This window comes from Penicillium argentinense, assembly GCF_028826775.1.
Source record: "Penicillium argentinense strain IBT 30761 chromosome Unknown utg000009l_segment0_segment0, whole genome shotgun sequence".
Lineage (NCBI taxonomy): Eukaryota > Fungi > Ascomycota > Eurotiomycetes > Eurotiales > Aspergillaceae > Penicillium > Penicillium argentinense.
The window spans coordinates 2842727-2856338 of record NW_026622668.1 but is presented as its reverse complement, the minus strand read 5'-3'; the positions used below and the strand labels follow the sequence as shown (position 1 = coordinate 2856338).

The 13612-nt window shown below is 53.5% G+C and overlaps 6 protein-coding genes across 6 annotated transcripts; 2 read left to right on the top strand and 4 right to left on the bottom strand.

Annotated features, from left to right (window-relative positions):
- Nucleotides 1-49: 49 nt before the first annotated feature.
- Nucleotides 50-331, bottom strand: N7532_008650 (uncharacterized protein; the record flags this gene model as incomplete). The annotated part of the gene is made up of 1 exon (XM_056621142.1): nt 50-331. One exon carries the CDS (start codon nt 329-331, stop codon nt 50-52), a length of 282 nt encoding a protein of 93 aa, XP_056471948.1.
- Nucleotides 332-949: 618 nt separating this feature from the next.
- Nucleotides 950-1960, bottom strand: N7532_008649 (RNP domain protein; the record flags this gene model as incomplete). Its single annotated transcript, XM_056621141.1, has 1 exon — nt 950-1960. One exon carries the CDS (start codon nt 1958-1960, stop codon nt 950-952), a length of 1011 nt encoding a protein of 336 aa, XP_056471947.1.
- Nucleotides 1961-3138: 1178 nt separating this feature from the next.
- On the top strand, nt 3139-5232 carry N7532_008648 (NADP(+)-dependent, decarboxylating phosphogluconate dehydrogenase; the record flags this gene model as incomplete). Its single annotated transcript, XM_056621140.1, has 5 exons — nt 3139-3155; nt 3498-3682; nt 3774-4225; nt 4291-4719; nt 4792-5232. The coding sequence occupies 5 exons, from the start codon at nt 3139-3141 to the stop codon at nt 5230-5232; spliced, it is 1524 nt and encodes a 507-aa protein (XP_056471946.1).
- A 683-nt stretch (nt 5233-5915) lies between these two features.
- Nucleotides 5916-6884, top strand: N7532_008647 (anticodon-binding domain-containing protein; the record flags this gene model as incomplete). The annotated part of the gene is made up of 3 exons (XM_056621139.1): nt 5916-6046; nt 6133-6646; nt 6780-6884. 3 exons carry the CDS (start codon nt 5916-5918, stop codon nt 6882-6884), a joined length of 750 nt encoding a protein of 249 aa, XP_056471945.1.
- Nucleotides 6885-7586: 702 nt separating this feature from the next.
- On the bottom strand, nt 7587-10495 carry N7532_008646 (uncharacterized protein; the record flags this gene model as incomplete). The annotated part of the gene is made up of 2 exons (XM_056621138.1): nt 7587-8140; nt 8191-10495. 2 exons carry the CDS (start codon nt 10493-10495, stop codon nt 7587-7589), a joined length of 2859 nt encoding a protein of 952 aa, XP_056471944.1.
- Nucleotides 10496-10881: 386 nt separating this feature from the next.
- On the bottom strand, nt 10882-12439 carry N7532_008645 (uncharacterized protein; the record flags this gene model as incomplete). The annotated part of the gene is made up of 6 exons (XM_056621137.1): nt 10882-11218; nt 11273-11332; nt 11436-11504; nt 11578-11800; nt 11879-11958; nt 12048-12439. The coding sequence occupies 6 exons, from the start codon at nt 12437-12439 to the stop codon at nt 10882-10884; spliced, it is 1161 nt and encodes a 386-aa protein (XP_056471943.1).
- Between the last annotated feature and the right edge of the window lie 1173 nt (nt 12440-13612).

Sequence of the window (13612 nt, the reverse complement as noted above, 5' to 3'; positions counted from 1 at the left end):
GAATAATGGCTCAAGTAGTTAGTAGATTCAGGAGCTCACAGCGCAAGACTTAAGCCTTCACGACAAAGCCATAGATCGTGTTCGACGCATTAATATCCCCCACCCCCATCACGGTGCGATACACCTGGGTGCATCGGCCCTGGACATTGAAGAACTGGACGGTGCTGGCCCCGCGGGATCCGCGCCAACTGATCTGCGTACCTCGCGGGATGAGCACGGCCTTACAGCCTTGTGGGGTCGACCCGGTCCACGTCTGGGACCCGGCCTCGAGCTGCCACGCCGAGGTCGTGCTCAGAAGTGCGGCCGCGAGAGTCCAGGCAGACAGCTTCATGATCGCAGGTCGGAGCTGGTAGATCGTGGTCTAAAGGCGACATGTTTTAAATGAGGAACAAAGGGAGAAAGAGCATGGGATCAGAGAGCCACTTACTGTTGTACAATTGCAGGGTTGCGAGACTGGGGACTGTACCAGGATTTCCCGCGGAATCCTCCACAATCTATTGTCTTATACCATAAGGTCGTTCGCGACACTCGGGGCTTCATTGATGTCACCATTAGGGAGGAGATCGCGGGCACCACGGTCGCGGTGACTCGAAGAGAACGGTCGGCTGGTGCTGAGCGATCTCAATTCTACGCCACCACGGTTGGCACGGATTGGCTGAACCAAGCGGTTCCAGACCGATCGATAGACCGGCACCAACGGTCTTCGACATTCGTACTGCCTAGGAGTTTACTCGAAAGGACAACGATTGAATAGTGGTATCAGGTTTCATTGGTAAAAAGGCAGTACACGTAACTGCCCTGAGGAACTACTAGTAGTAACTTGAAGTGAACACCCATTCCCTCCGGGGCGTCAACTGATTGTGATGTAACATGTCAAACGAGCATGGGGCAAATGCTCAACCTAGATATTTTTGGCCGTGTTAAAATCGGGATAGAAGTCACGGAAACGTCAAAGTCGATCCTTACCTAGAATTTTCATGCCACCCTTGGTCTTGCTGGGCTTCTTCACTCCGTCCTGCTTGACTTTTCCGCTGCCGGGCTGCTTTTCTCCGCCGGATTTCTTCTGGTTCTTCTGATTCCTCTGGTTCTGCTTGTTCGAGACCGGCTTCACCTCGGTTGTAGCCCGTCGGATTAGAACCGGGTGAGAGCCAATGTACTTGCCTTGCATCTCGCGTCCCGCCTTGAAGTAGTCATCGCCATCGCTGAAACTAACAAATCCGTATCCCTTGCTCTTTTGGGTGCGAGTCTCCCGGACCACGCGCGCCTTCTGAACGGACGTGTAGCGGCCAAATGCCTTGAGGAGTGAGTCGTCAGTCACTTCACCTGCAAGGTTACCCACGAAGAGTCGGAAATGGGCAGGGTCCCACTCCAAGAGAGTAGAATCGGTCCAGGTTTGACCGCCGCCCGAGCGAACCACTGTCAGCTTGGACTCGGGCTTTGGGAGAGGAGTTCCGGTTGCAGTGGTAGGCGTCCCGGCTGCTGTGTTGGTCTCGCTCCCAGTACGCTTGCCGGCGGTTGTTTCGTCACCTGGGTTCGAGTATGCGCTCTGCCACTGGGCGATTTGAGCCTCGGTCTCGGCATCCACCCCACCAGGGCCACGCTGGGGACCGTAAGAGTAATTGGGGGCAGGTCCATAGGTGTTCGCGGACGCGCCGTAAGGCTGTTCATTGTACCCGGCAGCATAGTAAGGTGCACTCTGATAAGAAAGTTGAGCGGGCTGCTGGTAGTGGGCTCCGTAGGTAGGTGCAGGCGTGGCATACCCGGCGGCGGGAACTGGCGGCGCCGAGACAACCGGAGTGCTGGTGCGGTGTGCCTTGCTGGAGGCTACGGAACGCGGCGCGAAGGCCGTGAAGGCCATTGGACGGTCATTGCCTCCGGGCTTTGCGGTATTGGCGGATGGAGGAGGTCGAGCGGGAAGAGAGGAGGGGGTCTGGCTACCCGGAGGAGCACGATTCCACATGACGAAAGGGTAGTTGATGGAAAAGAAATTGAAGGAACGATTGAGCTGCGTGCAAAGAAGCAAGCGTAACGTACCTTCAAGGCCTGACTGAACCTCCAGTCAATCTGCCCGACGTCACACCTGCCAGTGAAGCTTCGGCACTGTGCGGAAGGGGGATGAGAAGATATTGTGGTGTTGTATGAAGGATGGACCACACACAGGTGGCTACCAGCAAGCGTCTGAGGGGAATGGGATAAGTGGGCGAGGCGTGAGTGTTGAACGTCGAGATCTCAAAAGAGTATCGCGTGGAAGTGGCAGTATTCGATGCGACTTGACCGCCCAGGAAACTTGGCGCGCACAGCTGGTTTGTTTCGTATGCCGTAGTCTATGCCCGATCTTCAAGGCTAGGCTCTCATGGTGTCAGGCCGTCGGCATCAGGCACCAAGGCAGCCAGGCCGGTCGAGCCGAATCCGCGCATTTCATCATGCTGACTGAGCGGACACCCCCACCCTAAGCCTAATGCGGCCTTAGGGTCAGCCGGCAACCGCAAAAGTCAACGGTCTACGCCAAAATAATTCACCGATGCGTGGATGCGTGGATGGGATGCGCGGAAATGGTCTTGCTTTTTCCTGCGGTGACCTGGAGCAGAGAAAATAACCCGCACCGGGCATTTGCAGTCCGAGACTGGGAGACCAAATTATCCCGCACGACGAAGAGAATATCCGCACTACCCCTCCATGCCCCGCGTTGCTTGCAGACCCCAAGGTAGCTTCCATGATAGCATTGCATATGGAGTGCCACGCCAATTAGGCATCCTGGTCGCAGTAGTACTAGTACATACTTAGGATAGGAGTAGTAGGCCGAGGGCCGGAAGTAGTAGGGTATTGGAAATCGGGTCGGATAATGATCGCTGTGCCCCCCAAACCGAGAGCAGAAGCCGAGTGGGATGACCCTCACCGGACGACTCTGCTCCTGTACCGGATACTTGGCGCTACACCGGAGACAGTAAAGACCCCAGGGTACCTGGTACGCCCACTCACCACTGGTCCCCCGCCGGGCATGTCCCACCATATGACGGAAGACTTGCTCCGTCAGCAGGTTGGGTTCAACTTCTCTTCTTTCCCCTCCATTCTTCTATCCTCCTTCCAACTCCAGATACCCCTTCCTCCTTCACCACTCTTCAATTCCTATCGTCCATCATGGCTGAGCAGGCTGTGTAAGTCAACCTTCTTTACTTCTATGCCCTTTACTGCATCCCTCCGACATCGTCTAGCCTTTTGCATTCCCCTCCCCTCCCCTCCCCACCATCTACAACGTCTAAACCCAAAACCACCGATTTCCAATCCTTGAGACTCCCGGACAAAGAGCCCGCGAGATATTGAGGCTCATGACATGCCTGACAATTGCTGTTCACGGCGACTGCGATTGATCCCCGCACATCATCGGCCTCAGGAAGCTCAGCGGTCCTCGGAATCACTCGGGTTCCCCCACCACCCTCCCTTCCGTGCTTCGTTCGCGTTTTCGCGGCTGTTGACAAGAAATATGTCGCTGACAATAGCGCCCGTCTCGCCGGCATCAATGTCGGCGCTCCGGCGCATGTTCCCAGTGCTGATTTCGGCCTCATCGGTCTGGCCGTCATGGGCCAGAACCTGATTCTGAACGCTGCCGACCACGGCTTCACCGTCTGCGCCTTCAACCGTACCACTGCCAAGGTTGACCGCTTCCTCGACAACGAGGCCAAGGGTAAGCATTCCCGCATGAAACGAGGAAAAAAAATGTCCAGGCACGAGATATGGTGCCATAGGTTATGCTCGCCGTGCTAACTTTGCTCCAGGCAAGCCTATCGTTGGTGCCCACTCCATCCAGGAGTTCTGCTCCAAGCTCAAGCGCCCTCGTCGCATTATGCTCCTCGTCATGGCCGGCAAGCCCGTCGATGACTTCATCGAGTCCCTCCTTCCCTTCCTCGAGAAGGGCGATATCATCATTGACGGTGGTAACTCCCACTTCCCCGACAGCAACCGCCGTACCCAGTACCTCAGCGGCAAGGGCATCAGCTTCGTCGGCAGCGGTGTCTCAGGTGGTGAGGAGGGTGCCCGCTACGGTCCCTCTCTCATGCCCGGTGGTAACGAGGCCGCCTGGCCCCACATTAAGGACATCTTCCAGAGCATCGCCGCCAAGAGCGACGGCGAGGCCTGCTGTGACTGGGTCGGTGACGAGGGTGCCGGTCACTACGTCAAGATGGTCCACAACGGTATTGAGTACGGTGACATGCAGCTGATCTGTGAGGTACGTTTCTCCACTTTGGCCGCTTCCCTGCAGCCCAAGCAGCTGTGCTAATATGCTTTATGCAGGCCTACGATATTATGAAGCGTGGCCTCGGCATGTCCTGCAAGGAGATTGGTGATGTCTTCGCCAAGTGGAACACTGGTGTTCTGGACTCCTTCCTCATCGAGATCACCCGCGATGTTCTCTACTACAACGACAACGACGGCACTCCCCTCGTTGAGAAGATTCTCGACAAGGCCGGCCAGAAGGGTACCGGCAAGTGGACCGCCATTAACGCCCTGGACCTCGGCATGCCTGTCACTCTGATCGGCGAGGCTGTCTTCTCCCGCTGCTTGTCTGCCCTCAAGGACGAGCGTGGCCGTGCTGCCAACATCCTCGGCGGCCCCACCCCCAAGTTCGAGGGTGACCGCGCTGCCTTCATTGATGACCTTGAGCAGGCTCTGTACGCCTCCAAGATTATTTCCTACGCCCAGGGCTTCATGCTCATCCAGGACGTAAGAGCACCTCTCAAATTCACTCTGTCAACGAAGGAAATTAAAGGCCCTTTCTAACACATATTCATATAGGCTGCCAAGGAGTACGGCTGGAAGCTCAACAAGCCCTCCATTGCCCTCATGTGGCGTGGTGGCTGCATTATCCGCTCTGTCTTCCTGAAGGACATCACCAACGCCTACCGCAACAACCCCGACCTCGAGAACCTGCTGTTTGACGACTTCTTCACCAAGGCTATCAACACTGCCCAGAATGGTTGGAGAAACGTTGTCAGCAAGTCTGCTCTGTGGGGTATTCCTCTGCCCGCCTTCTCCACTGCCCTCAGCTTCTACGACGGATATCGCACCAAGGACCTGCCCGCCAACCTGCTGCAGGCCCAGCGTGATTACTTCGGTGCCCACACTTTCCGCATCAAGCCCGAGCACGCCAGCGAGACCTTCCCCGAGGGCAAGGACATTCACGTCAACTGGACCGGCCGTGGCGGTGATGTGTCTGCCTCGACCTACGTGGCATAAGTGCCATGTCGGCGCTAGAAGGGTAAAAAACTGGGTTCAATGTATTTAGAGATGTCACATGAATGGAACGTAACGAACTATTTTGCCTTCAGTCTTGTAGAAGTATAGTATGATTTTGCAGGCGCCCAAGAGTTGCAAGCAGTGCCCTTGTAATCCTCTTGGACAGTCCATACCCTGGGAATCATCATGATGTGTGGTTGTATTTGTAGTCCGTCGAAGGCTTTGACGCCTAGGCCATGAGGTAATCCGCGGCGCTAAGCCTGATCGGGTAGCCCAGAGCAACGACTGGATCGCTCCTGCCATCTTATCGCGCCTCCCCTCTCCCTTCCGTCACGTTTCGAGCTGTTGTCTTCGTTTTTTCCTTTCCTTTCTCGTTCTTCTCTCCTCCCACTCTCCCTCCTTTCTTCTCTCCGCGCGTCACGTCTCCACAGCCTTCGAGGGAATTGAGGCCCGTCTTTCCAATCCCGACAGCGACCTCACTACTCCGGTTTCCTTCATACCACAGTACCACGCCGAGTGGAATACGTCTTCCTGCGGGTCCAATTGACTCGTCCAAGTCCGATGATCTGAGGCTGTCTTCGATACTTGGCAATCTCAAGCAAACAAAGAGGCCTTCCTTTCAGTGGATATTCTGACGCAGTGTGTGCCTTACACCGCCCGCACAGCCCGTCGTCACAGTCCGCATGGCAGAGAATAAGCGCCAGAGCTCCGGTGCTAAAGGATCTCGAGGATCATCGGGCAACGCAACTGGGCCCAACATGGCGACCGATATGGCGTCCTTGGAGACTGCCTTGAGTGGCGCAATGGGTGCTCGGTGAGTTGTCCTTTCTCCCCACACGCCAGAATGGCCGATCCATCGTCGCCCTGATCCCTTTTGAGCTAACGTCGATTGCATGATAGCATTCGGGTCACCGTTGGTCCTCCAATCTCGACTACTTACGAGGGCATGCTCGTCGCCGCGGACCCCATCTCCAGTATCGTTATCATTAACACCCGTCCCCCTCCCTCGACCGCAGACTCCAAGGAGGCATGGAACGGAGATCACCAAATGTTTCCTATGTCGAAGGTCCAGTCCTTCCAGCTTCTCTCCCTTCACCCGTCGGCCTCGAACCCGACCGACACCCCCTTCACCGGTGCCTGGCCCCCGATCTTCCCGCTCGACATTCGTGCGCTGAAGGCGCGCGAGGCCAAAGCTGTTGCTGAAGCACAGGAGCGCGAAGCCCGTCGGGGTAAAGGTGTTACTCGTGAGGCACAGGAACTTTTTGACGCATTCGGCCGGACCATGCCTACCCGGTGGAGTGGTTCTAACATCATTGTTGCGGATGCTGTGACCATTGCTCCGCCCTATCGTGTTGATGATTGCCGCCCTTTGGTTGAGAATGACACTGCTGCTCTTGCCCGAGTGCGTAAGGTGGTAAGTCTACTGACCCCAAACTCTGACAGCGAAACTGTCGTGCCAGACTCCTCTAGCGAGGAAGATTCTGACCAGGAAGATTCTTTCCTTCACGAGTTGCTTTTGTTCGACAATGCTGATTTTTTGTTTCAAGCTTGAGATGGAGCGAAAGAAGATCGAGCTCCGGAACGCCAGTGCCACCATTGGATCTACCAGCACCTTCGCCCGCAACTCCGGCGACCAGCGCAAGGGTGGCTAAACGAGTCCATTCTCTGCTATTGTTTGTTTTATCGGTATCAGGCATGGATGACATTTGCGTGTTATCTATTTCTGATTTACACTTTATGGAAATACCCCGGATGATGAGGCGTGCGGGTCCTTGCGGTAAAGCCTTTCACGGTGCTAGCTGATCCGTTGAATGAAATCATGTGTGCGATCAGAATGGTCGGCTCTCCACCAGTTGACAGTAGTGTTCAAAACTGCGTAAATTGGTTATATTACTGTCAGAAAGAGTCGATGTGTTGCCCTTGGGTCTGCTCACTACGAGAAACTTCTGCAGCTCTCTCGGATGGAAACCTTAGCAGGAGGGCGCGGGCTGTTCGAACTGACTTTTGGAAGAATCCTTGATTTTCAGCTACTTCCTCTATGAACTCTGGGGAGGCGCTATACCATGATACACTAACTGTATACATAAAACAACTGCTCTCCGGCGCCATCTACATTCTCAGAATTATTAAATCTACCTCTCATGTCGTACCTTGCTATGTGTAAATACGTACTTGACAAGTGTCACGTCGAAGATGCCGTGTAACTCGATATGAACGTTCATGGAATCTTTCGCTTTGTTCATACTACGTAGACAGTCCTCGTAAGGATCTAATACACATAATGCAAGCGCTCACAGTGACAAATAAGATGGAGAAAAATTCAGAATAGCAGGTTCATATCCATCTTCAAGGCTCTAGTTGCCACCAGGTGCCTTGACAACATCACAAACAGTGCCGACAAACCCTTCCAATCCCGACATGGGAACAACCCCAGTCCCAGAGCCAGGGCCTGTTGTCGCAACGCCAGACGAAGGTCCCATGGACACACCAGGCATCACCAGAACTCTAGACCCAAGCTCAATCCATTCAACAGAAGTAACAAAGGCAAAGGTAATCTTCACATCCTCACTAAAAGCCTTTAGGTTTGACGCGGCATTGCCAGCACCATTCATCGAGACGGAATTCGAAACGACTTTACTGATATCAGTCGTCGATTGTCGTCGTCTGTCTCCACCTTTACTCTGGTCACCGCCATTCCTCTTCTCTGGTCCCAACGACGGCGAGCTGTCCCCATCAAACGAGAAAAATTCCGGCTCAGATGGCGAAGGCGGCGAAGAGGCTGGCTCTTCGTTGGGACCTGCGAGCGCCATACAAACAACTCTCACAGTTGTCCTTATACTGGCGATGTAGGCAATTGCATTGCCACCCAGCAACAATGGCGGCGATTTCGGAGCCGAGAATGCGAACGCTGGGAATATCGCTGTGAATCCGGTGTGGAAAGGGAGTGGCAGTGTCGACGGAAGCGGGGAGGGAGGAGGGAATTCATGGGTGCATTGAAATTCGTCAAGATCATTCCTTTCCGTATACGACTGATGCGGGGTAGACGGCCTTCTTCAGATGATGGAGTGATAAGTTCGATGCCAACAGTTCCAACTTGGTCTTGTTTCAGTCTATGGACAGGGAGTCGGAGATCGCGGACGCTGACGACTCGGACGCGTTGCCACTTCGCTTGGGCGTTGGTCAGAACGTTGGCTGCGAACGAGGCCGGGAATTCGGCGGAGGGACCAGGTGCGCTGCTGCGTGAGAGGCTTAATGGCGTTGGATCTTTCTCGCTGTCGGTAGTTGTGTCGACTAATATCGGGCCAAGAGTCATTTCGTCGCCAATGGCAATACTTCCCTGCCGGACCAGGCCGCAGAGCACCATTCCCCGGCTTGCATTGTCGTTTTTTCCCAGGGCTATTGAGTAAACTTTGGACGGCGGAATAGCAAACACCTCATCAACGTCGAAGATATTTGTTGCTTTTTGTTCTGGCGCTGTTGGTTTGGGAAGACGGGGTATCTGTTGTGATGGTCGTTGAGGAACGGGCAGGTAGCGCATGAAAGCGTGGAGCTTCCCAATCCCTGTGCCGTCAACAGCACTCGAAAGTACAATTGGGATAGTGCGACACCAGTTGCCATTTGCAGAATCGATGACCTTTTGGACCTCATTACGGTCTGCAGTGCTGACCTGTTGCAAATCCAGAGCTTTATCGCCCGAGGGAGATCCCGGGAGTATTGCAGGTTTGCATCCAGCTGACTTTACTGCTGACAGAACTTTTGCGACATTCTCCCGTAGTTTTATGTGGGCTGCCACGTCTAGTTTAGTGATCACAACAAGCACAGGTACCTCGAGTTTTAAGCAAAGCTCAAGATAGGCCAAACAGAGGTCGAGCTCCCCAACCTGTTCAGCGCCAGCCTCGGCCTCTGGCGTCTCAGCGCCACAGTTTGCTGGAATACAGAGCAAGACATAATGTGGTGCCCAGCTGACAAGACCTCTCAATGTGGATTTCATGTATCGGACCGAACCCGGGAGGTCAGAAACGAAGGCCAACCGGCCATTGCGAGAGGCAGCATGTATATCATCCCATGCAGCCACATTACCAGAGGCATAATTGACTACTGAAGGGTGCTCATCCTCCCCATACCCGATAAGCTCTTGCGCAACCGAGCTGGTGATTCCCGATGAAATTTCGTGGCGATGTTTCAAAAGGCTGAGCCGGCTCGAACCCCTTCCATTGTCAAGAGCTGAAGACGTTAGAGTACCAAGCAAAGACGACTTCCCTGCGGCGCTAGGACCTGCAAGAGATATCCGAATCTGCTCAGTCCGAGAATAGTTCTCTTCGGAGTCAGGGTTGACATCGCTCTCGGGTTTCGAGGTGTCGTCGGTATTGCACCTTGTCAGGGCCGGCGAAAGATTATAGAAATCAAGATCTGGGCTGACAAGCGCCTCTGCGACCCAAAGGCTTTCTTTCTTGCTTTTGATCGGTTTTGGAGGTGCATTCAATGACTCGGGCGGTGCAGTCGGTTGCTCTGCTTGCACAGGAGGGCAACCCTCCGCCCACTCGCAATTGCCAACGATGACTCGGCGAAGAATCTCAACTTTGCAGCCGAGACTTGCGGCCATGGCCTGGAGATTGGTCACACTCTCGTTGAGTTCATCTAGAGTGAGACCCACGAAGGTACCGTCATCAGCAACTCCGATCTCGTATAGAGCTCCCTGACTTTCTTCCAGGCCAGGTAGCAAACGAGCGGGCTTCGAGGGTACCCCCAATTGAGGCGTGGCCTCTGGGCGCACCGGAATTACAAGGTTTGCCGTCGTCGTTGAGTGAAACGGCGACGACTGCTGCAGCCGCCATAAAAGTTGGGTCGTAAGACCTGTTAACCGTGACTGACGGCTCTGGCTCGACTTCGCCTGCATGGGTCGCGGTGTGGTTGCATCCTGAGCTGGGGATGGCACCTGAGCGGGTGTAAACTGGCTTAAGCGGGAGTGATAGGATCCGACGACTACATTGCCGGTAGACATGGCAAGATAGGGCCGACGGGGACGTAGTAGCAGATGCAACTTGTACTCCGTGGGGCCCTCCTGGGGCTCTGGTTCCAACTTGGAGATTCCATAGTCGGACAGAATATCAGCGCCGGCCCGGTCCAGGCTTGCGCTAGATCGCGTTCGTCTTGAAACGCCTCGCCCGCTGGCTGCAGCGAGTTGGGGGGTCGACGATCCTGACGTCGACCACGGGGACGAAACCCGGGGCGGGTCGGGGTCGTAGGTGAATATTGATGCCATGATGCTTGACCAGTTAAGTGTGCAATATTTTTTTTAGTTTACTTACGGTAATATGGGCTGTATGGATATCCCTTGCCAGGAAGAGAAATGCCGAGGAGGTAAGTGAGCAGCAACGAAAGACATTCTTGCGCGAGATTGGGATGGTTGACAACGCTGCGTCGGCGGGCCCCAGTTGACTCACCTGGCTGCCTGAGGCATCACGTGGCAGCTCCGGGGAGTCACGCTGGGGCTGGTTATGACAGTGTCAATCGGCACTAGGCAATTTCCACGTGGATATCATGGGTATATTCCATGCTTGATATTTCACGATGGAATATTTTTTGGCGAGGAACTATCTATTATGTCCAAAGTAAAAGGAAAGTGGCAATATACAAGCTCTAATCGGGTCACTCCCCCGATGATTCTCCCCCCGCGCCTTTACATTTACCCTGTGCAACATGGATATTGCGCGCTGTCGTGCGTGTGAATACGGCACCGCAAACGGGACATTCTGCTTTGGCTACCACTCCTGACTTTTCGCGTTGGTGTCGTAGTAGGTTGCTGAATGTGGAGAACTCTCGACCGTTACAGCCATGGTCCCAGCATTGAGGGCGTGGGCGCGAGCTCATCACGTGGAGCTCTTGTGCTGTATCTGGCTGGGCCGTAGCTGGCTCGGATGCCGAATATATGGAATCGTGCATCATGGAGGAGGTCTGCGAGCTTATAGAAGAATTGTGAGAGGAACTATGGAGTAAATTAGTAAGGGACTCGAAGAAGCTAGCATTTGGGCTCACTCACGGGATGGGTTGCGCTTCGGGGAGATAGTATTGCTGTTGGCTCATGATGTAAGGAGGTGAACTTTACGTAGAGTAGTAAGTAACTTGATACTAAGTCACAATGGTTGAAGCGAATGCTGTTCAGGGGTTGTCCTGTTCCAGCAACAGTTAATCTCAGGACTCACGAGGGCATTAATGGTGGATCAGGCATAGTAGCCGCAGAATGAGAAGGGAATGAACGGGGGATCGGTGGACTAGAAACCTAGTTAGTCGATATTCCTGGAAACAACTTCACTTCCTACTCCTGTCTTCCAGATTTTTGCGTACCTGCGTGATGGATTTTGTCGTTGGGCGCTACCAGGCGCGACTGGGAGATATGAGGAGGGTGTTGGAAGCTCTTGCTGATAGCTAGGGAGAGCTCCGCTAGGCTGACTGCTGTAACCAACGGGATACCCCGTCGTAGCATAGGGTTGTGAAGGCGGGTACTGCTGGTTCATATTCCCCGGCGGCGATTGAAGGGGCTGGAAGGGGCGATTGGCCCACATATAGTCTTTTTCGTTGTCAGTAAATTACTTGGTGTCGACCTACGATCTTTCATGCTCTCCGAGTGAGGGTAAACTCGACTTACGTTGGGAATTTGGCTGCATTGGGCCAGCAAAGTATGACTCTGATGCTACTGACATAGGTAATGATGTGATCTCAAGGCCACTGGAAGATTTTTCGGTTTCGTTAGTGGATTGCTCAATGTCGTAGAAAGGGAAAGACAAGTCAAGTAAAGAGAAAGATTTAGGTCATACTGTGTTTGGTAGTCAGTTAACTGCTCTTTTTGATCGACGCCGTCAAAAGAAGGCTGACCACTCTGTCCAGAGAGCGGCGTGTCGGAATCCAGAGCGGATGACGGAAGACTGGAGCTGGATTTTAAAGAAGTAGATGAGCCCTGGGGGTCCAGAGAAGTAGAAAACACTTCGATTGGTCGCGAGTGGCTTTCCAAGGCTGGGCCGTGGCTATTAAATGGCCAGGCCGACGACTGGATGGAGAACGCGCCTTGTTGGAAGCCCGGCGCCTGCACTGACTCAATCGGAGTCGAGGGGAAGCCGATGTCTGACTGCGAGGCTGGGACTTTTGGCTGATCGTCGGGGTCCCTGCGATCAAATGAAAACTGTTGTGAGCGAGAATCGCCGAAGGACATGGGGACTTCATAGGGTCATGGACCACTTCGGTTTACACTCGAGCACAATGGGGCCAGAGGGGCCAGAAATCATTGGGGCAAAGTGTGTGTGATGTCGCAGTAGCAGGAAGGGGGGGAGGAGGCGACAATTCAGGAAGCAACATACGATGCACGCGAGCCGGCCAGACATCCGGCGAACCTGAGGGTTTTTGTTCCTGGGAAGATGACAACCGGGCTACGTACGAGCGCGCCGGGGAGGTTTAAAATAAATCTTCAAACAAGACGGGCAGGGCGTTACAAAAAAGTCCCCGCAATCAATGGATCGAGAGTCCAGTTGGGTACGTTTTTCACATCGGTTCCACCCAGAGCCAACACCATCGCAGGGCTTCTAGAACTTCTGTACCAATGGGAGAGTTCGTGGGCAAAGATGTGGGCGCGAGGCACTTGAAACGCACTCGGGTTGGCGTAGGTTCCGACTCATTAACCCTTTAGAGTGGTTTCCACGCAGGTATGCTGTAATTTGCTGTAATCATTGCCTATCTTATATAGCGCGGGAGCCAAAGGGTACCGTGAGATCCTATGATCTTCAAGCAGTGGGCCGGTACTGGTGAGAAGGAAAGGATAAAAAAAGAAAAAAAAAAAAAAAAAAAAAAAAAAAAAAAAAAAAAAAAAGGGTCATTCTACTTGAAAAGTGATATTCTTTTCCTTTTTTTTTCCAAGCCCCCACAGGTGACACCGGGACCTCCGTTGTTAGAACAAAGCCTATATTGGAGAGAAGCTCGGGAGGAATTGGGTCTGGGGCCAGGACAGGGCGTATTGATCCTTGAGCGGCATAGGGGAAAGCTTTGGGTCTGGGTAAAGTGAATTTTTAGCCCCATCAAGCAAATGGAGGCCCCCAAGGCAGTTTGGGGGCCATGACGCCGGCCCTCGTGTGGGTGGCTGGCATTTCTGAGTTGAAAAGTTAGTCGAGCTCGAGTCAGGCCGCCATTCGATGCGCCGCGAAAATTAGATAAAAACGGAAAGGTTAAAAAGGGGGAAAAAAAAAATAAAAATAAAAAAGGTATGAAAATTACGATAAACCCAATCGAGGAAATTGAAAAAAGGAAAAATCCAAATTAAACAAATCATCAAATCTTTCGGGTAAAAGATCTGGGTCCTTCATTTCAAACTCTTTGGCCCCCTAACCCCACGAAC